This window comes from Cnephaeus nilssonii (genome assembly GCF_951640355.1).
Source record: "Cnephaeus nilssonii genome assembly, chromosome: 17".
In the NCBI taxonomy this organism is placed as follows: domain Eukaryota; kingdom Metazoa; phylum Chordata; class Mammalia; order Chiroptera; family Vespertilionidae; genus Cnephaeus; species Cnephaeus nilssonii.
This window is the reverse complement of record NC_137088.1, coordinates 59,298,694-59,324,779: the sequence shown is the minus strand read 5'-3', so window position 1 is coordinate 59,324,779 and position 26,086 is coordinate 59,298,694. Positions and strand designations below refer to the sequence as shown.

The 26,086-nt window shown below is 43.9% G+C and overlaps 1 protein-coding gene across 1 annotated transcript in view; it reads right to left on the bottom strand.

The window, feature by feature from the left end:
- GXYLT2 (glucoside xylosyltransferase 2) overlaps window positions 1-26,086 on the bottom strand; it is a 75,463-nt gene that overhangs the window by 19,922 nt on the left and 29,455 nt on the right. The window contains exons 4-5 of the mRNA XM_079795699.1: window positions 25,563-25,686; window positions 11,863-12,035 (exon numbers count right to left, since the gene is read on the bottom strand). Coding sequence (XP_079651825.1) covers window positions 11,863-12,035; window positions 25,563-25,686 — 297 coding nt within the window. The remainder of the gene's footprint in view (window positions 1-11,862; window positions 12,036-25,562; window positions 25,687-26,086) is intronic.

Sequence of the window (26,086 nt, the reverse complement as noted above, 5' to 3'; positions counted from 1 at the left end):
TAATGGACGACAAGTGTTCAGAACCATATTTATAAGGTTACTCAAGAATCTTCTAAAAACTGCTGAGAAACTTGAAGAGACCTTCAAGGACCTAAATGAGAATACCAAAAAAATGGAAAAGGACCAGTCAGAAATTATGCATACACTGTCTGAAATAAAGAATATACAGAGTAGACCACCGCACCCAAAGAGTCAAACCAAAGATCTGGAATATGAGGAAGAAAAAAACACCCAACCAGAGAGGCGGAAAGAAAGAAGAATCCAAAAGTGTGAGGATAGCATAAGGAGCCTCCGAGATGGCTTTAAGCGTACCAACATCCGAATTTTTGGGGTGCCAGAAGAGAGAGAGCAAGATACTGAAAACCTATTTGAAGAAATAATAACAGAAAACTTCCCCCACCTGGTGAAAGAAATAGACTTACAGGTTCAGGAAGCGCAGAGAACCCCAAACAAGAGGAATCCAAAGAGGACCACACCAAGACACATCATAATTAAAATGCCAAGGGCAAAAGACAAAGAGAGAATCTTACAAGCAGCAAGAGAAATACAGTTAGTTACCTACAAGGGAGCACCCATACGACTGTCAGCTGATTTCTCAACAGAAACTATGCAGGCCAGACGGGAATGGCAAGAAATATTCAAAGTGATGAATAGCAAGAACCCACAACCAAGACTACTCTACCCAGCAAAGTTATCATTCAGAATTGAAGGGCCGATAAAGAGCTTCACCGATAAGAAAAAGCTAAAGGAGTTCATCACCACCAAACCAGTATTATATGAAATGCTGAAAGGTATTCTTTAAAAAGAGGAAAAAGAAGAAAAAAGTAAAGATAAAAATTATGAACAACAAATACATATCTATCAACAAGTGATTCTAAAAATCAAGTGAATTAAAAATCTGAGGAACAAAATAAACTGGTGAACATAATAGAATCAGAGGCATAGAATGGGAGTGGAATGATAATTCTCAGGGGGAAAGGGATGTCTGTGTGGGGGGTATGGGAAGAGACTGGACAAAAATTATACACCTATGGATAAGGACAACGAGGGGGAGGGAACCGGGTGATGGGGAGATATGGGGGGGGAAAAAGGAGAAACAATTGCAATAATCTGAACAATAAAGATTTATTAAAAAAAAGAAAAGAAAAGAAAGGGAGGAAGGAACACAGGCATAAAGTACAGAAATGGCTACAAACAAGTACTTATCAATAATAATATTAAATCTAAATGGATTAAATGTTCCAATCAAAAGACATTGAGTGAATGAATGGATAAGAAAACATGACCCATATATATGATGTCTACAGGATACTCACCTCAGAACAAGGGACTAACACAGAGTGAAAGTGAGGGGATGGAAAAATATGTATCAGGCAAATGGAAATGAAAAACAAATTGGGGTAGCAATACTTATATATGACAAAATAGACCTCAGAGTGAAGACCATAACAAGAGACAAGGAAGGCCACTTCATAATTCTACAGGGATCAATACAACAAGAGGATATAACTCTGGTAAACATTTATCTGCCTAATGCAGGAGCACCCAAATACATTTAAAAAACCTTCTGAAATATATCAGGGAAGAGATTGACAGCAATACAATCATAGTAGGAGTCTTTAAAGATATATTTTATTGATTTTTACAGAGAGGAAGAGAGAGGGATAGAGAGTCAGAAACATCGATGAGAGAGAATCATTGACCAGCTGCCTCTTGCACACCCCCCACTGGGGATATGCCCGCAACCAAGGTACATGCCCTTGACCGGAATCGAACCTGGGACCTCCCAGTCCGCAGGCCGACGCTATATCCACTGAGCCAAACCGGTCTCGGCATATAGTAGGAGTCTTTAATACCCCATTAACATCACTGAAAAAGTCCTCTAGACAAAAAATTAGCAAAGAAACTTCAATCCTAGAGGAGTCACCAGATCAGATGGGCTTAATTGACATCTATAGAACATTCTACCCCAAAACTACAGAACATACATTCTTCTCAAGTGCACAATGGACATTTTAAAAAATAGACCACATATTGGGACACAGGCAAAGTCTCTCCAAATTCAAGAGGATTGAAATCATATCAAGCATCTTCTCAGATCACAATGGCATAAAATTAGAAATCAACTACAGTAAAAAAAAAAAAATCACAAAAATTCAAACACTTGGAGGCTGAATAGCATACTATTAAAAAATGAGTGGGTTACCAAAGAGGTCAAAGAAGAAATAAAACACATCTTGGAAACAAACAACAATGAAAACACAACAATTCAAAATCTCAGGGACACAGTGAAAGCAATCCTGAGAGGGAAGTTCATAGCATTACAGGCCTATCTCAAAAAACTGGTAATAAACCATCTAACTCTGCTACTTGAAGAATTATAAAGAGAGCAACAAGAAAAGCCCACAGTGGGCAGAAGGAAGGAAATAGTAAAGATCAGAGTGGAAATAAATGACATAGAGAGTAAAAAAACAATATAAAAGATCAATGAAACCAAGAGCTGGTTCTTTGAAAGGATAAACAAGATTGATGAACCTCTAGCCAGGCTCACCAAGAAGAAAAGAGAGAGGACCCAAATAAACAAAATCAGAAATGAAAGAGGTGAAATAACAACAGACCCCACAGAAATATGAAGAATCATAAAAAAATACTATGAGCAACTCTACTCCAACAAACTGGTCAACCTAGAAGAAATGGACATGTTCCTGGAAAAATACTACCTTCCAAAACTCAGCCAGGAGGAATAAAAAAATTTGAATAGGCTGATAACTCTGGAGGAAATTGAAACAGTAATAAAAAATCTTCCAACAAACAAAAGCCCTGGACCAGACGACTTCACAGGGGAGTTTTAGCAAACATTCAAAGAAGAAATAAAACCTATCTTCCTCAGACTACTTCAAAAAATTTAAGGGAAGGAGCACTTCCAAGCTCTTTCTACGAAGCCAGAATTACCCTAATCCCAAACCAGATAAAGACAATACAAAGAAAGAGAATTACAGGCCAATATCCCTCATGAACACAGATGCCAAAATTCTCAACAAAATTCCAGCAAATCTAATCCAGCAATACATTAGAAAGATAATGCACATGACCAAGTGTTATTTATTCCGGGGATGAAAAGATGGTACAATATCCACAAATCAATAAATGTGATACATCACATAAAAAAACTGAGACATAAAAACCATATAATCATATTGATTGATGAAGAAAAAACATTTGACAAAATCCAACACCCTTTCTTGATAAAAACTCTCAGCAAGGTGGGAATAGAAGGTTCATACGTCAACATAATAAAAGCCTTATATGACAAACTTACAGCCAACATCATACTCAATGGGCAAAAACTAAAACCATTTCCACTAAGAACAGGAAAAAGACAGGGATGCCCACTCTCACCACTCCTGTTCAACATAGTACTGGAAGAAGAAATAAAAGGCATAAATTCTGTTCAATCAGACAAGAAGAAGAAATAAAAGGCATCCAAATTGGAAAAGAAGAAGTAAAACTCATTCGCAGATGACATGATATTGTACATAGAAAACCCCAAGACTCCATTAAAAAACTGCTAGACTTAATAAATGAATTTGGCAATGTAGGAGGATACAAAATAAACACCCAGAAGTCTATTGCTTTTCTATACACCAATAATGAACTCACAGAAATAGAAATGTAAAAAGGAATCCAATTTATCATTGCAACAACAAAAAAATTAAGATACCTAGGAATAAATTTAATTAAGGAGGTAAAAGACCTGTACTCAGAAAATTATAGGATGCTGAAAAAAGAGATAGAGGAAGACATAAACAAATGGAAGAATATACCATGTACATGGATTGGTAGAATCAACATCATTAAAATGTCCATACTACCCAAAGCAATCTATAAATTCAATGCAATCCCCATTAAAATACCAATGGCATACTTCAAAGACCTAGAACAAATTCTCCAAAAATTCATCTGGAATAAAAAAAAGACCCTGAATAACTGCAGCAATCATGAGAAAGAAGAACAATGTTGGAGGGATCACAATACCAGATATAAAGCTGTACTACAAAGCCATTGTTCTCAAAACCACCTGGTACTGCCCTAACCAGTTTGGCTCAATGGATAGAGCGATGGCCTGCAGACTCAAGGTTCCCAGGTTTGATTCCAGTCAAGGGCATGTACCTTGGTTGCAGACACATACCCAGTATGGAGTGTGCAGGAGGCAGCTGGTCAATGTTTCTTTCTCATTGATGTTTCTAACTCTCTATCCCTCTCCATTTCTCTCTGTAAAAAAATCAATAAAATATATATTTTTAAAACTGCCTGGTACTGGCACCAGAACAGACATATAGACCAATGGAACTGAACAGAGAAACCAAAAATCGACCCAAGCCATTATGTTCAATTAATATTTGACAAAGGAGGCAAGACCATACAGTGGAGTGAAGACATTCTCTTCAATAAATGGTGCTGGGAAATTTGGTCAGATGCATGCAAAAAATGAAACTAGATCACCAACTTACACCATACACAAAAATAAACTCAAAATGGATAAAGGACTTACATGTAAGATGGGAAACCATAAAAATCTTAGAAGACTCCATAGGCAGCAAAATATAAGATGTAAGTTGTAACAATATCTTTAACAATACAGCTTCAAGGGCAATGGAGACTAAGAAGAAAATAAACAAATGGGACTACATCAAAATAAAACGTTTCTGCACAGCAAAAGAAACCATCAACAAAACAACAAGAAAGCCCACTGCAGCCCTAGCTGGTTTGGCTCAGCAGATAGAGTGTCGGCCTGTGGACTGAAGGGTCCCAGGTTCGGTTCCGGTCAGAGGCACATGCCCAGGTTGTGGGCTCAATCCCCAGTGTTGGGCGTGCAGGAGGCCGTTGATCAATGCTTCTCTCTCATCTTTGGTGTTTCTATCTCTCTTTCCCTTTTCCTCTCCCTTTCTCTCTGAAACCAATAAAAAAATTTAAAAAAGAAAAAAAGAAAGCCCACTGCATAGGAGAACATATTTACCAATGCTATCAGATAAGGGTTTAATCTCCAAAATTTACAGAGAACTCATACAACTTAACAAAAGGAAGATTAACAATCCGATCAAAAAATGGGCAAATGACCTAAATAGACATTTTTTGAAAGAGGACATACAGAAGGCCAAGAGACATATGAATACATGCTCAAAGTCACTAATCATATGAGAGATACAAATCAAAACAACAATGAGATATCATCTCACACCTGTCAGAATGGCTATCATCAACAAATCTACAAACGACAAGTGCTGGAAAGGATGTGGAGAAAAAGGAACCCTCTTGCACTGCTGGTGGGAATGCAGACTGGTGCAGCCACTGTGGAAAACAGTATGGAGTTTCCTCAAAAAACTAAAAATGGAACTCCGATTTGACCCAGTAATCCCACTTCTAGGAATATATCCCAAGAAATCAGAAACACCAATCAGAAAGGATATATGCACCCCTATGTTCATAGCAGCACAATTTACCATAGCTAAGATTTGGAAACAGCCTAAGCCATCAGCAGATGAGTGGATTAAAAGATTGTGCTACAACTACACAATGGAATACTATTCTATATAATAAAAGCCTAATATGCTAAATGTCCGGTCGTTCATTCAACCAATCAAAGCGTAATATGCTAATGATATGCTAAGGCCACTCAACTATGACGTGCACTGACCACCAGGGGGGCAGACACTCCAACAGGTAGGTTAGCTTGCTGCTGGGATCTGGCTGATTGGGACTAAGTGAGATGGGGTGGACACACCCTGGAATCCTCTCAGGGTCCCTTCGAGGTCCCAATTGTGCACCAGTGGGGTCCTTCAGCCTGGCCTGTGCCCTCTTGCAATCCAGGACCCCTCAGGGGGTGTTGGAGAGCTGGTTTTGGCTGATCCCACAGGCCAGGCTAAGGGACCCCACTGGTGCACGAATTCGTGCACTGGGCCTCTAGTGCCACTATAAAAAAGAAGGAACTTTTACCATTTTCAATAGCATGGATGGGACTGGAGAGCATTATCCTAAGTGAAATAATGCTCAGGAGGAGAAAGATAAATATCACATGATCTCACTCATATGTGGGATATAATGATCAAATAGACTGATGAATAAAAACAGAGCCAGAGACAAATGGCAGGGGAGAAGGGGAGTTTGAGATCAAACAAAGAACTTGTATGCATGCATATTAGCATAACCAATGGACACAGACCCTGGGGCGGTGGGAGCTTGTCTTTGGGGTGGGAGTGGCCGGGCGGGGGGTCAATTGGGGAAAAAGGATACATATGTAATATTTTAAACAATAAAAAAATAAAAATAAATAAAAGATTTGACAAAATAAAAATAAAAATAAAAATAAATAAATAAATAATTTTAAAAATAAATAGCAAGAGAGGAACACAAACTTAAAAAATAAAAATGGCAATAAATAAGTACCCATCAATAATAACCTTAATTGTAAATGGATTAAGTGTTCCAATAAAAAGATATAGAGTAGCTGAAAGGATAAGAAAATATGACCCATATATATGTTGTCTATAAGAGGCCACCTCAGGCCGAAACCGGTTTGGCTCAGTGGATAGAGCGTCGGCCTGCGGACTGAAGGGTCCCAGGTTCGATTCCGGTCAAGGGCATGTACCTTGGTTGCGGGCACATCCCCAGTGGGGGGTGTGCAGGAGGTAGCTGATCGATGTTTCTCTGTCATCGATGTTCTTAACTCTCTATCCCTCTCTCTTCCTCTCTGTGAAAAATCAATAAAATATATTTAAAAAAAAAAAAAGAGGCCACCTCAGAACAAAAGACTTACACAGTACGAGACTAAAGGGATGGAAAAATATTTTACAAAATAGACTTTAAAACAAAGGCCAAAAAAGAGACAAAGAAAATCACTATATACTACTAAATGGGTTGATCCAACAAGAGGGTAAAACCCTAGAAAACATATGTGCACCCAGTTTAGGAGTACCTAAATATATTTTCTAAAATTTTGTGGACTTTAAAAGGGAGATCGACAACAATACAATCATAGTAGGGGAATTTAATACCCCACTGACATCACTGGATAGAACTTCCAGACAAAAAATCAACAAGAAATGGATACCTTAAATGACACACTAGATCAGATGAATTTAATTATATATCATCACCTGCCTGTCTGCCTTATTGCCCCTAACCACTTCTGCCTGACAGTCTGATCACCCCTAACTGCTCTCCTGCTGGCCTGATTGATGTCTAACTGCTCCCCTGTCAGCCTGATCACCCACAACTGCCCTCCCCTACAGGTCTGATTGCCCCCAACTGCCCTCCTCTGCAGGCCTGATCACCCCCAACTTCCCTCCCCTGCCGATCTGATGGCCCACAACTGTCCTCCCCTGTCAACCTGATCGCCCACAACTGCCCTCCCCTGCTAGCCTGATGGCCCACAACTGCCCTCCCTTGCTGTCCTCATTGCCCACAACCGCCCTCCCCTGCCAGCCTGATCGCCAACAAATACCCTCCCCTATCGCGACCCGCCTCCTCCGCTGGGCCCCGCTTCCACTGTGCACGCGGCCATCTTTTGACGGCCATCTTATGACGACGTTAGGGTGTGATGCATGACAACCACCTAGGCCAGTGGTCGGCAAACTCATTAGTCAAAGAGCCAAATATCAGCAGTACAACAATTGAAATTTCTTTTGAGAGCCAAATTTTTTAAACTTAAACTTCTTCTAACGCCATTTCTTCAAAATAGACTTGCCCAGGCCGTGGTATTTTGTGGAAGAGCCACATTCAAGGGGCCAAAGAGCCGCATGTGGCTCGCAAGCCGCAGTTTGCCGACCACGGACCTAGGCTATTATTAGTATAGATAGTGCTGGAAGTCCTAGCCACAGTGATCAGAAAAGAAGAAGAAATTAAAGGCATCCAAATTGGAAAGGAGGAATTAAAACTGTCATTATTTGCAGGTGACATGATATTGTACATAGTAAATCCTACAGAATTTACCAAAAAGCTACTAGACTTAAATGAATTTGGCAAAGTTGCAAGATACATAATTAATACCTAGAAATTGATGGCATTTTTATACACCAATAATGAACACTCAGAAAGAGAAACTAAGAAAACAATCCCACTTACTATTGCAAAAAACAGGCACCTAGGAATAGACTGAAGTGAGGAGATAAAATACCTGTATTCAGAAAACTATTGGACATTGAGAAAAGAAATAGAGGAATATACAAACAAGTGAAAGCATATACCGTGTTCATGGATTTTAACAATTAACATCTTTAAAATGTCCATACTACCCAAAGCAAACTATAGATTCAATGGAATCCCTATTAATACACCAATGGCATATTTTACAGATCTAGAACAAATATTTCAAAAATTTATTTGAAACTCCAAAAGACCCTGAATAGCCTCAACAATCTTGAGAAAGAAGAACAAAGTTGGAAGAATCATAAGACTAGATATCAAGTTATACTACAAACCACTATAATCAAAACACCTTAGTACTAGAACAGGAATAGGAATATACTTTAATGAAACAGAACAAAGACCCCAGAAATTGACCCAAGCCATTACGCTCAATTAATATTTGACAAAGGAGGCAAGAGCATACAATGTAGTAAAGACAGTCTCTTCAATAAATAGTGCTGGGGGAAAAGGACAGATACATGCAAAAAAAATAAAACTAGACCACCAACTTACACCATACACAAGAACAAACTCAAAATGGATAAAATATTTAAATGTAACTTGGGAAAACATAAAAATTCTAGAAGAAAACATCACCATTAAAATTTCATACATCTCACATGGCAGAATTTCTGCCAACCCATCTCCTAGGGCAGTGATGGGCAACCTTTTGAGCTTGGTGTGTCAAACTTTGCCAAAAAACTGAGCATAACTCGGGTAGTGTGTCACTTTGAGGAAAAAACATTATTTCGCAAATGTTTCATCCTAAGGAGCAGCAAATGTTTCATCCTCGGCATGCGGCCGCCTCAGCGGCCGCGTGTCATCGGAAATGGCTACGCGTGTCAGTGCTGACACGCGTGTCATAGGTTCGCCATCACTGTCCTAGGGCAAGAGAAACAGGAAAAATAAACAAGTGGGTCTTCATCAAAGTAAACAGCTTCTGCACAGGAAACAAATAAACAAAACACACACACAAGAACTGAGAACAAACAAACCAGAAACCCCACAAAACCATCAGCAAAGCACCAAGGGAGCACACTGTATGGGAGAACATATTCGCCAATGATGCACCTTGAAACGCGTTAATTTAAAAAATAAACAAAGTTTGTATATAGCTCCACACCAAGAAGACAAACAATCCAATTTAAATATTGAGTAAAGATCTTGAATAGACACTTCTCCAAAGTGGACATACAGATGGCCAAGAGACATTATGGAAAAATGCTCAAAATCACTAATCAACTGAGAGATGGAAATTAAAAGCACAATGAGGTATCACCTCACACCTGTCAGAATGGCTACCATCAACAAATCAACCAATGACAAGTGCTGGAAAGGACGTGGAGAAAAGGGAACCCTAATACATTGCTGGTGGGAATGCAGACTGCTGCAGCCATTATAGAAAACAGTGTGGAAGTTCATCAAAAAATTAAATATGGAACTGCCATTTGACCCAGCAATCCCACTTCTAGGAATATATCCTAAGAATCCCAAAACACCAATCAGAAAGAATGGATGCACCTCTATGTTCACAGCAGCACAATTTATAATAGCCAAGATCTGGAAACAGCCCAAGTGGAAGGGTTTGTGGGGACAGAAAGAGAACTTGTACGCATATATGCGTAGCTCATGGGTGCAGACAATAGTGTGGTGAAGGCCTGGGGTGGGGTAGTAGCTGGGTGGAGGAGGTCGAAGTGGGGGGCACCGGGGGACATCTGTAATACTGTTAACAATAAAACATTTTCATTTATATATTAGACACAATAAGAAATTAACAATAACTAGTAGTAAAATAGATCCATTTTAACAATGTACTCTAATAACTAAGATAGCTACTAAATGACTTGAGTGGTGACATTATGATGTCATCACATTACTTAGGGAAGTGTGCAATTTAAAACTTTAAATTATTTATTTCTGTAATTTTCGATTTAATATTTTTAGGTTGTCGTTGATTGCCAGTCAGTGCAACCATGGGAAGCAAATCCGCAAATAAGGGGGGAGTGCTGTAAAGGAAAAAACATGGTATATACAGGGCTCAGCACTGCCCGCAGGTCCAGACATCCACTTAGGTCTTGCAGCGTGCTCCCCACGGATATGGGAGTCTACTGTGCTAGCAGGCAGTACTTCACGTGATTTCAGGTGGTGGACCTCAAAGTATGGTTATTTCAATCATGCCACTTATTTCAAAAGATAATTCACATAGATCTAGAAGTCCTCCTCAGCATTTGCTAACCAATCTCTTCACGGTAGTAAGAGGGGGCCTCAGGCCTTGAGGAGTGCAGTTCCAGGCAAAACCCTGTGTGTGATCTCTCTGACTCAACCGTAGGCGATTTCCGGGCTTCTTGGGAGGCTTCTGGGGAAAAGCTGTCCTCCCCACACCAGATATAGGGCATAAACAGTGCCCTGTCATTTTCTTGAGGCAGCTGTAGTCACACTCAGTGCCTACGCCCTAGCTCTATCCATGTATGCACTCCTGTCCCAGGCACCTCCATGTGGAGGCCTTCTTTTTTTTTTTTTTTAATATATTTTATTGATTTTTTACAGAGAGGAAGGGAGAGGGATAGAGAGCTAGAAACATCGATGAGAGAGAATCATTGACCAGCTGCCTCCTGCACACCCCCCACCAGGGACGTGCCCGCAGCCAATGCACATGCCCTTGACCGGAATCGAACCTGGGACTCTTCAGTCCGCAGACCGACGCTCTATCCATTGAGCCAAACCGGTTTCGGCTGGAGGCCTTCTTATGGGGGAGGACAGGGGTGACCTTTCCCTTCTTCCCTCCTTTCCTTCTCATCCAGCCTCCCTGGGGTTGGGGCCCATAAAGCTGCAGGAGTTGAAATGATTCCTGCGTTTGTGCTGATTCCTTCGCCCTCGCTCAGCACTTGGTGGGGTGGCGGGGAGCTCTGAGCAAGAGGCGCTGGGCTCCCTTGCCCTCTGAAGCAGCACATACATAACTACTGGACTGTTGTTTTCAGTTCGGTTCCTTTCCTAACTGACCACCTCCACACCTGATTGCTCAACAGGGTGGAACTGGCACCCAGGCAACACACTTACTAGTAGTTTGAAATGAACATCATTTTGTTCTTGTGTTATCTTTACCTTGACCCCATCACCCTCTATTATGGCAACTGGCACAGGGTGGTTCTTTATGATATAAAATTTCCTCCATTAGTGAATTTATGGGAACAAAAGTGTGTGACTTACTTGGAAATACTAAGTAAAGAGCGAATAAAATATAGTCAAGTATAGTATAGTATAATATAGTATAGTCAATATAGTATAGTCCAGGGGTCCTCAAACTTTTTAAACAGGGGGCCAATTCACGGTCCCTTAGACCGTTGGAGGGCCGGACTATAGTTTAAAAAAAACTATGAACAAATTCCTATGCACACTGCACATATCTTATTTTGAAGCAAAAAAACAAAACGGCAAAAACACCCGCATGTGGCCTGCGGGCCGTAGTTTGAGGACGCCTGGTATAGTCAGTATAGTATAGTATAGTATAGTATAGTATAGTATAGTATAGTATAGTATTCGTTTCTTAGCTTGGGGAAAACTGGTATAGTTCAATGCTGTGGGAAAGTATTTGGCCTTCAAAGAAGAGAATGACTAAAGCACCCACGCTCTTCATGCTGTAAGCTCGTGCCTGCTGAGTAGTAGCAAGAACACACTTACGTCCCGTATGGCTTCATAGAGGGCTTTGAAAGTCGGCTGCTTATCATCATGGTAGACACCTCGGTTCCCGTGCAGAACAGACACCCCTTCGAGCTCCGCCCCTTTGCAGTTGCTGCCATACATGCAGTGGTCAGGACGGTAGTTCCAGTGGCAGGGGAACACATAGAGACACTCTGGTGGTGACAAGAGAAGGACATGTCCACAATCAGTGCTGTCTCTTCAGCAAACCTGACGATTAAATCAAAGTTTCCATAAATGGCACATAGCAGATGACTTAAATGCACATTTGTGATTATGATTCATGGACCACATTTCAACACATTTGTTAATATCCTGAGGTCAGAAATTAAGAGGGTATACATTAGTGATGTTGTCAGTCCCTCCGCCCGAAAGGAGAACAGGGGATAAGAAGGCACACAAGCCCTTGCTCAGACAACTGGTCTGAATCCCAACTCTCATCCAAACACAGTGAAACCTAGGTCCAGTGACTTAATATTCCTGTGCTTCCGGGTTTTTTCACCTTTAAAATGGGAATACAGGGCCTCCTTCTTATTTTGATAATTAAATGTAAAAAATTCATGTAAAATACTTAGCAGAGTATTAAGCACATAGTGGTAGTTAATAGTGTTACCAGATATAATCAACTATTCAGAAAGATTTTGTGACATAGACAGACCCCCAAAATGGGAGTTAAGATTAAAGCGAAGATTTTTCTTAGGATTAAAAACCAACCAACAGCCCTGGCTACGTGGCTCAGTGGTTGCGAGTTGACCTATGAATCAGGAGGTCATGGTTCGTTTCCTGGTTAGGGCAAATGCCCGGTTTTTGGGCTTGATCAATAGTTCTCTCTCATCATTGATGCTTCTATCTCTCTTTCCCCCTCCCTTCCTCTCTGAAATCAATAAAAATATATTTTAAAAAATTAAAACCAACAAACAACAGCCAAGGAGAAAAAATCCAAAAGAAAGTTCCTATGCCATGGTGACAATACACACTGTGCGAGAGCATGCGCACATATGTACACCTGTGTGTTTATCTCTCTAACCCAGTGGTTCTTAGCCAAGGGCGAAATTACCCACCCCTGGGGCCAGTTGGCCATGTTTGGAGGGAGACATTAGTTGTAATACACGAGAGAAGCTGCAACTTCCATCCGGTGACTGGAGAACAAGAGTACCCCAAACATCACCCAGGGAGTGGACAGCCACCGCAGCCGCCATAGCACCAAACCAAGAAACTCTGCTGTAATCCTGTTGAGCTCAGAAAATTTCCTCTTGGTGAATAGGATAACACAATTAGCAATAAATCCATAACTCCCCAGCTTCCTGTCCCTCAGCTTGATGGCTTTAAAGACAGGGCTACAGGCATATGGACTGGAGTTCTCTGTGAATGTGGGTTATTGATCAGGAGAAAGGCCCGTGTGAGAGCACAGAAGAATTAGAGAAGATAGATTACACTGTCAGAAAGGCAGTTTAAAGATGTGCTAGTGGGTTGGGTTGATAGCATTCATTTCTCATGGAAAGAACCACTGCTTAGAGAACCCTTACAGAGAGCTTTACCAGGAAAGTGAAGAATGAAGAGGCTACCACATATCCCTCTGGCAGACTGTACTAGTACTTATGTCAGTGTAGGTAGCTGGTGAGGATTAATAAATGAAGGGAATAAATGGAATCAGACTTTAAGCCTAATCTACTGGTGAGCGGAATCAGACAGTAAGCCTGAGCCACTAGGAAGTTGCAGCATTCACAGGCTCCCCGGGAAACAACCACACCCTCACTGGGCAGGAAGAATGTCTGGAGAAAACCAGCCATTGGTCAGGATCCCAGAGTGGAAGGATAAGCAGCAGCGAAATTCCTTTACTCGGCACCTGTGCAGTGGAAGCCAACATGGCGCAGCAGGAGTGAGCATGTGCTCAGCAGAAACAAGATGAAGCAGCAGAGCTCTGGGGCGTGCACTGTAGGAGCCACAGTGGTGGCATAAAGGGTCCAGCCTGGGAAAACTGGGGAAAGAATGAGATTAGGTGGGGTGCAGAACCCCAGGATACCCAGGCCTTGGATTGGTTAGGGGAGGACCAAGCATAAGCCTGGAAAACCCCAGAGAGTAGGTTGGACAGCTTTGTGGAGGAAAGGGGGCCACGTGCTCACCTGACAGGCTCAGGGAAGGCCTGTGTGGCGGCCTTGCAAACTCAGAGTCCTAAAGCAAACACAAAGTATGGTCTTAAATTAAAACATTTTAATTTTAAAAAAGCATTTTATAGTGGGTAGCCATGCCTAGGCTAGTATTGAAGTATGGTAGCAACCATACTTGGGTAAAAATTGCTGTTTAATATTTTAAACTTGCTGTTTTGGGTTCTGTACTCATTTAAAAGTTATTTTGATTTTCTGAACTTATGTATGATTGAATACTCCCTTGATGGCAGTTTGAATATCCCATCATTGATTATGATCTCACTGGTCATCAAAGCACATTCCTCTGGGACCCAAGACAGTTCAATTATCCTAAATTGTCTCAGTAACTACAGATAGTGCATTCCTGTTGACTCAGTGGTCCCAGAATCTGGACAGCACAATTATTCTAAATTGTCCAGGTGGTCCCAGATAATGTGTTTCTGTTGATTCAGTGATTCATAGATACTTTAGATAACTAACTTGCTCAGTTTCACTTCTGTAAAATCACGAAACAGGTTCCTCATTCCAGACGCAAAGATGTAATCGATACTTTTGTGATATTCTGCCTATATAAGCCAGAAGTGGCAAGCTGTTCGGGGTTGCAAGATTTGGAGCTTTAGCCCCTCGTATGCCGCCGACCTTTAATAAATGACTCCCCGGGGTTGTCAAGTCATCAAGCTCCTTTAGTAGTTCAATTGCAAGCCACCGCCACTCCAGGTTGGCCACTGAATTGGACCAAAGTGGAACAACGGGCCTTTGAGGAGCTAAAGAAGGCTCTCATCTCAGCACCTGCCCTAGCCTTGCCAGACATCACGAAGCCCTTCCACCTCTATGTGAGTGAGGTAAGGGGCATTGCCAAAGGGGTTCTAACTTAGACTCTAGGTCCTTGGGAGAGACCTGTTGCCTATCTGTCTAAGAGACTAGATCTTGTGGCAACAGGGTGGCCAGCGTGCCTCCGGGCAGTGGCTGCCACAGCATCGCTGGTGAAGGAGGCAGATAAGCAGATTCTGGGCCAGGAACTAGCCCTGACAATACCCCATGCTGTGGAGGCCCTCCTCCGAGGTGCTCCAGAGGGATGGATGTCAAACACCAGGATCACCCAGTGCCAAGCTCTTCTCCTGGACCAGCCCCGCATCTGGTTCCAAAGACACTGGCCATCAACCCCTCGTATGCCACCGGCCTTTAATAAATGACTCCATAATTGTAATGACTCCACAAATGTAATTAGCTCCAATTATCCAGGGCTTTCAGTTCGCCGACTCCCCTGGGCCTGGGAGCTGCGCTCTGGGTGCCCACAGAGCTGCGGCTCCGCCGAAGGAGCCCACTCACCAGGCCAGGAAGCTCTATCCCCATCCACAGCACCCTGTGTCATGTGCTGTCTCACCCTGTGATCTCTCTCCCTGTTCCTTGCTCTATGATCCTGTTTATTCATTCCCCATGTCTCGCTGGGACTTTTGTCTCTGTCTCTCATAGGATCTCTGCCCATGGAGAACACCCCTGCCACCCCACAAAGGAGCACACACCAGCAGGATCCACCTTTTAAATAAAAAGCGACAAGTGGAAAACAGTGAATTAAAAAGCTTTAACCTTTTGCACTCGGATGTCAAGTGTGACTTGACACAGTTAGCATTAGAATAAAGGAATCGAGAAAAAAACAAGCGAGTGCAAAGGGTTAACTTAAAAACAATCAATGTGTCTGCAAATGCATTCCAAATGGCAGCACTTTGGCAGGGTAGCAGGGGCTGGGCATGTTGGCCACATTTTCTGGAGTCTCAGACACAAAGTGTAGGGGGTTCAGCACCTCACTATGGACCCCTCCCACTAGCCACCTAGGATGTCAGGGTCTGGGGAAGGGACTTAGTCTATACTCACCCTCGCGGACCCCCACCTGATTCCATAGACCCTTTCCCCTGTTCTGGCAACTGCTGGTCCCTCTTACTCCCCCAGTACCTCCAAACCTTCCTATGCTAAACCCAACTCTCCTTCTGCACCAGCCCTCCCTGCCTCCAACACACAGATTTCACCCTCTTCCTCCCTTAACCCCAGTCTTCTACCCCATACTTCCTTCTGCCCTGCCCTGCCCTGCCCACCTCCATTCTGCCCTCCTGCCCAAGACCACCCAGCAGCACTGTTTCCAGAATAAATTATTAGAACAAAGCTTTCCTTGGCCGGAAGAGACTCTCCAGGGAGCTGCATGCAGAAAGGCGCCCCCAGTCCTGTACCTGCAATTGCTCTGTCCTGCCAGATGCCAATCAGAAATGTGTCTCTGGAGACAGAGGGTAGCAGAAGTAGGCTGCTGTCCTTTGAAGCCCCTCATCAGGAGGAAACTCTTCCCCCCACAAAAAAAGTTCACCCTGCTGCCTCCCTTATCACTTTCAGCAACCCTCCTTTGCCCCTTTCCCTGGAAGTAGAAGGATTGGAGCACATCCTATATAATAAAAGCTTAATATGCAAATCGACCAAACAGCAGACCAAACGGTGGACCGAACAGTGGAACAATGGTTGTTATGACACACACTAACCACCAGAGGGCAGACGCTCAATGCAGGAGCTGCCCCTAGCCTGCAGACCCCAGGCCAGCCTAGGCAGGTGCCGGGGGGTGGGGGTGGGGGATTGGAGGGGGGCAATTGCCCAGCCAGTTGCCTCACAGATTGGCCCTGATTGCTGTCCAGGCCTAGGGACCCTACCTGTGCATGAATTTCGTGCACCTGGCCTCTAGTCTATATATGTGTGTGTGTGTGTGTGTGTGTGTGTGTGTGTGTGTGTATATATATATATATATATATATATATATATATATATATATATATAATATGCAAATTGACAGAACGGCAGAACGACCAGAATGACCACTTGACCAGTCATTATGAGGCACACTGACCACCTCCTGGTCCCTCCCACAAGCCGTCAGGCTCCAATCTCCTGATGGCAAGTGGGGAACCGAGGGTGGGTGGTGACAACACACTCATAACTGCCAATTGCGGGTGCTTTTGGTGGAGGGCGTATACAATATGATTGCACACTCAAGTGCAGAGCTCTAGTGATCACTGGCAGTATAAGAACAGACCCTGACAAGGCCACTGAAGAGACATGTTCCATGTGACTATGTGTCCTGCTCCCTGTGGCCCCAGTAAACTCTCCTAACTTCCTATATGATATGGAACTCACAGAAAATCTATATACCCCATGGGGCACTTCAGCTCTTCTCTCTCCCTGTGGGCAGAACCCCACTGTTTCTATCCTAGTTGGATGCCCTGCCTTGTCATCTATACTTGGCTAATTTCATTTCCTTATCTGCTCACAACCCATTTTTCTAAAAATTGCCTCAAAGCAGAGACAGACCTAGGTGGTCATGTTTGAGAGAGAGAAATGCCACATATCCTTGCTTCTTTGGCCACTGATGACCAGATCAGGAGTTGTATCCTTATCAAAAAAGAACTGATTCAAAGTTAAGCTGGGAATCAATTCACAGGCTGAGACAGCCAATCAATCTCTCTCTCTCTCTCTCTCTCTCTCTCTCTCTCTCTCTGTGTCTCATCTTGAATTAGAAAACATAGGAAACAGCATAATTAATTTGGGCTTGTAAGATTGTTCAAAACAACCTCAGGGTTTGGCCATGTGCAAATAGAGAATGCTTGTGTGGATGAAAGGGGCCACATGCTGACCTGACAGGCTCAGGGGAGGCCTGCATGGCAGTCTTGCAGACTCAGAGACCTAAACCACAAAGGATGGTCTGAAATTAAACTAAAAGCAGTTATGGTGGGCAGTCACCTCCTAGGCCCATATCTTCACTGACAAGGTCAACCTTTACCTTAACTGAGCCCATCTGTCTTTTTGCATCTATGAAAACATACCCTTGAAATGTCTGGGTAACTTGTAACTTTCCTTTTTCAGGACCCCTTGGGGCACAACCAAATGTGCTGGGCACCAGGACAGATACCACAAATTCCTTCAATACCATGTTAATTGTTCATGCACCCACCTAAGGATGTCTATCATTTTACTTTTTATCCAATCCCAGGGGTTTCCCCGCTTTGCTTTCTCCTGCCTCTCTAGTCTATCACCAATGGATTTCATGTAACCTACCGACGTCCCTCCTGTGATGGCAATGTATAAATACAAATGTAACCTGCCATTCTCCGGAGCATTATCTCAATTCGTTGAGGTTCTGCTTCCTGGCATATGTCAACAGTTTGGCTCAAATAAACTCACAAAAATTCTTTACAGGTTTCAATGGTTTTTACGTTAACACTTTCTAAACAGTAAAATAGAACCAGAGAGGCACAGAGAGAAGCAAAATGACAGAGACCATCAGGGATGAAAAAATCAGCTTTGCCCCTTAGCAGCTTCCAGAGCTTGTTCTCATGACAACCAGCACGATCTGATCCATTGCTCCCGGTCTGCGCCTGCACCCTTGCCTGAGTGGAGTTTTTTTCTTGCAGCCTCGGGGCATTAACCCAAGCACTTCTTTCTACATAGAGTTCCTTTTGATTCTTGTCAAATTTACCTTTTCTATGGGATTCTGCTCTTGAACTCAAATTTACCTGTAAAGGTGTGAGCTCAGTCTTCCAACCCTTGAAGAAGCTGCCTTAGCTCACCTGCCAGGAAATGACCTGTAGCCTGACCCACCTGTGTGCCCTCCATGGACTTCAACTGTCTCCTCTTATACCAGCCTGTCACCCAGCACTGCAATCACCCACCCACAGGCCTGCATCTAATTACAGCACGAGTTCTAAAACCCCTTTGTAGCTAATGACTTTAAACACACTGTAATAGTGATACCATTGGCTACAGGATATCCTACCTAATAATAGAGTAATATGCAAATTGATCGCACCTTTGCTACGCCTAAGCCACGCCCACCAGCCAAGCCATGCACACCAGCCAATCAGGAGCAAATATGCAAATAAACCCAACCAAGATGGCTACAGCCACTGAGAGCAGGAGGGAGGCTTGGGTTTCCACAGTAACAAAAGAAGCCATCGGTTGCCAGCCTAAGCCTCCACTCAGGGCTACAAAGTTTCAATTATAGATGGTGAATTAACTCCAACAGAAATCGCTGCTGGCCACGGAGCTAGCAGCAGGCTTGGCTTTGCTCCAGGCTACAAAGTTTCAATTGTAGAAGGTAAATAAATTCCAGATACCAGGGCCTCCTCTTGGGTCACCAGGGGGCGTGGCTGGACTGCAAACAACCACAGGCCCCTTGCTCAGGCTGCCCCACACCCCAAGGGAACCCCCACCCTTCAGGGCAAACCAGTCAGCCCCCACCTATGCACCAGGCCTCTATCCTATCTAATAAAAGAGTACTATGCATATTGACCATCACTGCAACACACAATATAGCTGCCCCCATGTGGTCAAAGATCCTGCCCCCATGTGGACACAAGATGGCCACCACAAGATGGCCAGCAGGGTAGGGCAGTTGGGAGGCACCAGGCCTGAAAGGGAGGGCAGTTGGAGGTGATCAACCCTGCAGGGGAGGGCAGTTAGGGGTGATCAGGCTGGCAGAGGAGGGAAGTTGGGGACAAACAGGCTGGCTAGGGAGCAGTTAGGCATTAATCAGGCTGGCAGCGGAGTGGTTAGGGGGTGATCAGGCTGGCAGGCAGAAGCAGTTAGGGGCAATCAGGAAGGCAGGCAGGTGATCAGCTGGGAGCCAGCAGTCCTGGATTGTGAAAGGGGTCACAGATTGGAGAGGGTGCAGGCTGGGCTGAAGGATACGCCCCCCGTCCGTGCATGAATTTCGTGCACCGGGCCTCTAGTCCCATATAATAAAGAGGTGATATGCAAATTGACCATCACTCCAACACAAAAGATGGCTGTCCCATGTGGTCAAAGATGGCTTCCCCCATGTGGTAAAAGATGGCCACCCCCATGTGGACACAAGATGGCCACCACAGGATGGCCAGCAGGGGAGGACTGTTGGGAGGGACCAGGCCAGCAGGGGAGGGAAGTTAGGGAAGACCAGACCTGTAGGGAAGGGCAGTTGGGGGGACCAGGCCTACAGGGAAGGGCAGTTGGGGGGGACCAGGCCTGCAGGGGAGGGCAGTTTGGGGGGAGCAGGCCTGTAGAGAAGGGCAGTTGGGGGGACCAGGCCTGCAGGGGAGGGAAGTATGGGGGGACCAGGCCTGTAGGGAAGGGCAGTTGGGGGGACCAGGCCTGCAGGGGAGGGCAGTTTGGGGGGACCAGGCCTGCAGGGGAGGGCAGTTGGGGGGGGACCAGGACTGCAGGGGAGGGCAGTTGGGTACAACCAGACCATTAGAGGAGGGCAGTTAGGGACCAGGCTGGCAAGGGAGGGAAGTTAGGGGTGACCGGGCCAGCAGGGGAGGACAGTTAGAGGCAACCAGGCTGGCAGGGGAGGGCATTTAGAGGTGACCAGGCTGGCAAGGGAGGGAAGTTAGGTATTGATCAGGCTGGCAGGGGAGTGGTTAGGGGGTTATCTGGCTGGCAGGCAGAAGCAGTTAGAGGCAATCAGGCAGGCAGGGAGGCAAGCGGTTGGGAGCCAGCAGTCCTGGATTGTGAGAGGAATGTCCGACTGCCTGTTTAGGCCCGATCCCGGTGGGCCTAAACAGGCAGTCGGACATCCCTCGAAGGGTCCCAGATTAGAGAGGGTGCAGGCTGGGCTGAGGGACACACACACACACACACACACACACACACACACACACCGTGCATGTATTTTGTGCACCAGGCCTCTAGTCTATAATAATGATATCTAGATATATGTTCCATTTTGCATGCATTGCTTCACCTGTGGCAACCCAAAGAACCATAATAATAAGCATATTTATCTCCTGTGTCAGGCCCAATCTTTTCTCTGTCTCTCCTTGCCAGGGATAGAGGTGAAAAAAACTTTTTTTTTTAAATGTAGTTTGTTCAAGTTTATAGAAAGTGCTCACAAACAATATAAACAAAGAAAAACCTTTCAATGTGATGGATAGCACTGGATTTCAGTTCAAATACCTCATGTTTGTTTGTTTAGAAATATTTTTATTCATTTCAGAGAGGAAGGACGAGGGAGAGAGAGATGGAAACATCAATGATGAGAATCATGAATTGGCTGCCTCCTTAATGTCCCCAACTAGGGGTTGAGCCCAAAACCCAGCAGGAATTCTACTGTGACCTCCTGGTTCATAGATCAGTGCTCAACCACTGAGCTATGCCGGCTGGGACAAAGACTTCATGTTTAATAAAATTCTTGAATAAAGTATAAAACAGCAGATTAAATGCAGGCAACATATGCAACAAAAAAAAAATCAAGGAGTTACCTAATACTACTGTAAAGCCAGGAAACTTTACTTTATTCTTGTATTCAACGGATCTAAGAGGGGTAGTGAGGAAGGCATTTACTCAGCTGGTTTTCAGCCTAAAAAAAGACAAGAAGGTAATGGGAAAAAATAAAACAAAGGAAAAAAATAAAATAAAGACAAGGGGCTTAATTACAAGTTGCTGTGACTCCCTTTGAGCATTGTTTACTTACTAGTCACATCCTTGAACAATCTGCAATAGGCTCAGAGGGTATCTGGGGAGGCAACTCTGCAGATTATTTAAATTCCTCAGTTTGGGAATTCAAACAGATTTGGATTATGGAAGACAGTTTTAGCCACTCAGCAGAAAGGAAAATGCAATATTGAAAGGACAGAAATAATGCAGCAGAGAGATCCACTGTGGGGTAGCTGCCCAGCTCTCTGGGATTCCCCTCTCCAAAATCTCCTCCCCAAATACATAGGGCTGGAGCTGAGGGCCCTGTGCTCATGCTGTGCTCCAGCGCTTGTTAGCTGTCACTTGGTAGCTTTGTCTTTACATTCTCAGGGTTGTTGTGAGGATTAAATAAGATAATGCTGAGACCAACACCTGGCAACTAGTACATAATAAATGTCAGCCATTATCCCTAAGCATCATGCTTGCCTAACTGGCTTCGCTGGAACCAACAGATCTCTCCCTGGGGCTGTGAGACTGGGATCAGTCAGTCATTACGTGCAGCTGGACCTGGAGTTTGAAACCTCTGTACTTAGCTTTGAGGTCTGAGGAGCAGAGAACGAGTTTTAAAAGAGGAAAAACCAGCCTGAGTGGAAGAAAGTCCAACCTGGCTCCCCATCATTTCTCTTTGCTGCTTCAGGTTCTGGCTGAGCCTGCTGGCCTGTCTGCCCTGTGTCCATGCAACAGCAGTTTGGTTTTCTTTTAAAGTGCCTTTTGCAAGAACAATGGATGGGTCTCGCTTACAAATCTTTAGCCAAAGAAGTTATAGGCCTGGAGTAGAAACCAAGATGGCAGCAAAGGTAAACAACTAAACTGCCGCCTCGCACAACAATTTCAAAACTACAACTAAAAGACAAAACGTCTATCACCCAGATCCACAGGAAAGCTGGCTGAGTGGAAGTTTAACAACTAGAAGGAAAGAGAAAGGAGCACAAACGCTGAAAAGCTGCGGTACGGAGGCACACGAATCGGGCTGGTGGCGGGCGACTGGGCGCATGGCTTTTTATCAACCTGAAGGGAGACAAGCTCCCGATCACTCTGAACTCCAGTTTCTGGGGACACGCGGGGGATCCAGGCGCCTACGGGGAGAAGCTGGACTGTCGGCCATCGGGTCAGAAAGTGAGGGTGACTTTTTTGCAGGGGTGCGCCCAGCAATCAGTGTTTACTGCACTGGAGCGCGGGATGTGGGGACCTGGAAACGCAGAAGGGCAGAGAAGGCTGGCTGGCAGCCATCACTGTTTGCCACGCCCTACCCTAGTGACGCCCTGAGACCCCCCACCCCGCCCTGAGACCCCGCACTGCACGTTCTACAAACCCGCCAAGGCTCCACACAGCGGCTTTTGCATATAAATGGCCTGCCCTGTGGCAGCTTAACCAAATAAACTGCAGCTCCAGTCAGACTGCTCCAAAACCGCCAAATCCCAAGCAAAGAGGAGAAAACTGTAGTTCTTGCTGTAGCTCCTGCTGGGTGGCCTCAGACAGTACCTGACCTGCACCCCATTGGAGACCCAGAAACTAGTGTATCTAGTGGTCTGTGTGAGACGACACCAGATTTCAACTATTCTCATAAGGGACACATTCAAGAGGCAGACTCAGTGAGCACCAAAGCCCTACTGGAACAAGTCCTGCCCCATAAACGTGTCTCCAGCACAGCAATTCTTCCGTTATAGACACAGCGGGTCCTCACAGCCAAGTGGCCTGGAGGTCAATTCCTCCCAGTGACACCAACAACAATCAAGACTTAACTACAACAAGGCTGTACACACAGTCCACAAAGGGGTGCACCAAGAGTGTCCACCTCAGGTAACTGGGAGACTGACCCATTGAACCATATAGGACACCTAACACACAAAGCTACCCTACCAACTCAGGGAAGCAGCGAAAATGAGGAAACAAGGAAACAGATCACAAATGAAAGAAATGGAGGAGAACAAACAACTGGACATAGAGTTCAAAACCATGGTTATAAGGTTTTTCAAGAATTTCCTAGAAAAGGCCGATAAATTTAACGAGACCCTCGAGGATATGAAAAAGGACCAATTAGAAATTAAACATACACTGACTGAAATAAAAAATATTATACAGAGACCCAACAGCAGACCAGAGGAACACAAGAATCAAGTCAAAGATTTGGAGTACAAAGAGGCAAAGGGCACTCCTTCGGAGAAGCAAGAAGAGAAGAGAATCCAGAAAGTTGAAGATAGTATAAGAAGCCTCTGGGACAACATCAAGTGTACCAACATCAGAATTATGGGGGTGCCAGAGGAAGAGAGAGAGCAAGACACTGAAAACCTATTTGAAGAAATAATGACAGAAAACTTCCTCCACCTGGTGAAAGAAATAGACTTACAAGTCCAGGAAGTGCATAGAACCACAAACAAAAGGAATCCAAAGAGGACCACACCAAGACACATCATAATTAAAATGCCAAGAGCAAAAGACAAAGAGAGAATATTAAAAGCAGCAAGAAAAAAACAGTTAGCTATCTACAAGGGAGCACCCATACGATTGTCAGCTGATTTCTCAACAGAAACTATGTAGGCCAGACGGGAGTGGCAAGAAATATTCAAAGTGATGAATAGCAAGAACCTACAACCAAGGGTACTCTACCCAGCAAAGTTATCATTCAGAATTGAAGGGCAGATAAAGAGCTTTAAAGATAAGAAAAAGCTAAAGGAATCCATCACCACCAAACCAGTATTATATGAAATGCTGAAAGGTATTCTCTAAAAAGAGGAAAAAGAAGAAAAAAGTAAAGATAAAAATTATGAACAACAAATACATAACTATCAACAAGTGAATCTAAAACTCAAGTGAATTAAAAATCTGAGAAACAGAATAAACTGGTGAATACAATAGAATCAGGGGGATAGAATGGGAGTGGATTGATAATTCTCAGGGGGAAAAGGGTGTCTGTGTGGGGGGTACTGGAAGAGACTGGACAAAAATCATACACCTATGGATAAGGACAGCGGAGGGGGGGGAGGAAAGGGCAGAGGGAGGGGTGGGAACCTGGTGGAGGGGAGTTATGTGGGGGAAAAAGGAGAAACAACTGTAATAATCTGAACAATAAAGGTTTATAAAAATAAATAAATAAATAAATAAATAAATAAATAAATAAATAAAGTGCCCTTTGCATTTAGACGGACTCCAGGGGCCTTTTATTTGTAGTCGAGAATCTTACCCAACACAGCTACACCTAGGAAAAAAAGGTGAAATGTGCTGAGCAAGAAAAAGCGGAAGGTGCAGACTTGAAAATCCCTGTGATTATCAGAGTGCAAAGGACTGAAATGTCACAAGTGAATGGCAACATCTTCCCTTTGTCTAATGAATGAGCACTGGGTATCTTTCCCAGAAACTATCCACCTGCTTCTGCCCCTCCCCCTGCATTTGATCCTTTTTGATTCAAAGATATAGGAGATTAGGTTTTATTCCAGGGCTTTGTTAAAGAAAATAAAGGTACATTGCAGGCGGGTCCAGGGTGATTTGCAACCATAGGCCAAAGTCTTTAAAAGGAAATTTTGTTAGTTTTAAGTGTCAAAATAAAAACAGACCAGAAATGTTTGTCTCTCTCCCTCTCTCAACTCCACCATATCATGGATATAACAATATAAAAAGAATTTCCTTTGCCCCAAATGAAAACAAAAAGGGGCTTGGGAACCTGAGTCCTTATTCGGGCTCTTTACCCTTGAATAAGTCACTTCCCTTTAAGGATCCCAAGAATCCATTCCCTCCAATCCAGATGTGTTCAGGCGAGGAGGGCCTCATGTCTAGATAACGTGGTCATTTAGTTCAGTGCCTCCCATTACTTTTGACTGTACTCCTCAGAAGAATCGTGCTGGCAAAATCTAAGAGAGATTCTCAAAAAATGGATCCAGTGTTGGAGGTTTCACCATTTGGTCTTTGTGTCAGCAGCGCAAAGACCCGAGATCCCAGGGGCCTGAGCCAGCAGGTGGGGAGGGGCCCCAGGCACGGCTCGCGCTCTCAGTAGTAGACCTGGCTCTATGGGTTGAGGTGGGTACACTAAAATACAAATGACGTTCTGGAAAAACCACCTACCTGGATTGAAGTAAAAAATAATATTTAGTAAATCTTGGTCTCCCCACGTGATGGCATTCTTGTACTTCTGGTATAGAGGGTACAGCATGTCCTCCCAAGCCAGCCCTGCTGGAATCATGCTGTTCTGGAAAAGAGGAAACCATCGGAGCAGCTGAAGCAAAGCAAATCCGTCTTGTCCACTGAGAAACAACGGAGAGGGACTGGTCCCCGCTCCCCCCAAAAGCACATAGAGCAGAGGTGCTGCTGACTTCAAGGCACAGCACAAAGTGACATGGGGCTGTCGATAGTAGAGTTTTAAATGTGCCCATGGACACATGGTAGTTGGGACATGATTTCTACTTAGAAAATCATGCCCCAAAATGAACTTCTTTCTTGTGCTTAATTCTTACCTCGGCAGTGAAGGAGCAAAATAGGAACAACAGAATTATGGCAGCTTAAGGAAAAACACACTTTTATTGTCTTAAAATAATAATTGTATTTAAAAAATAAAAGCAACACATTCACAGACTAAATATTGAAATAGC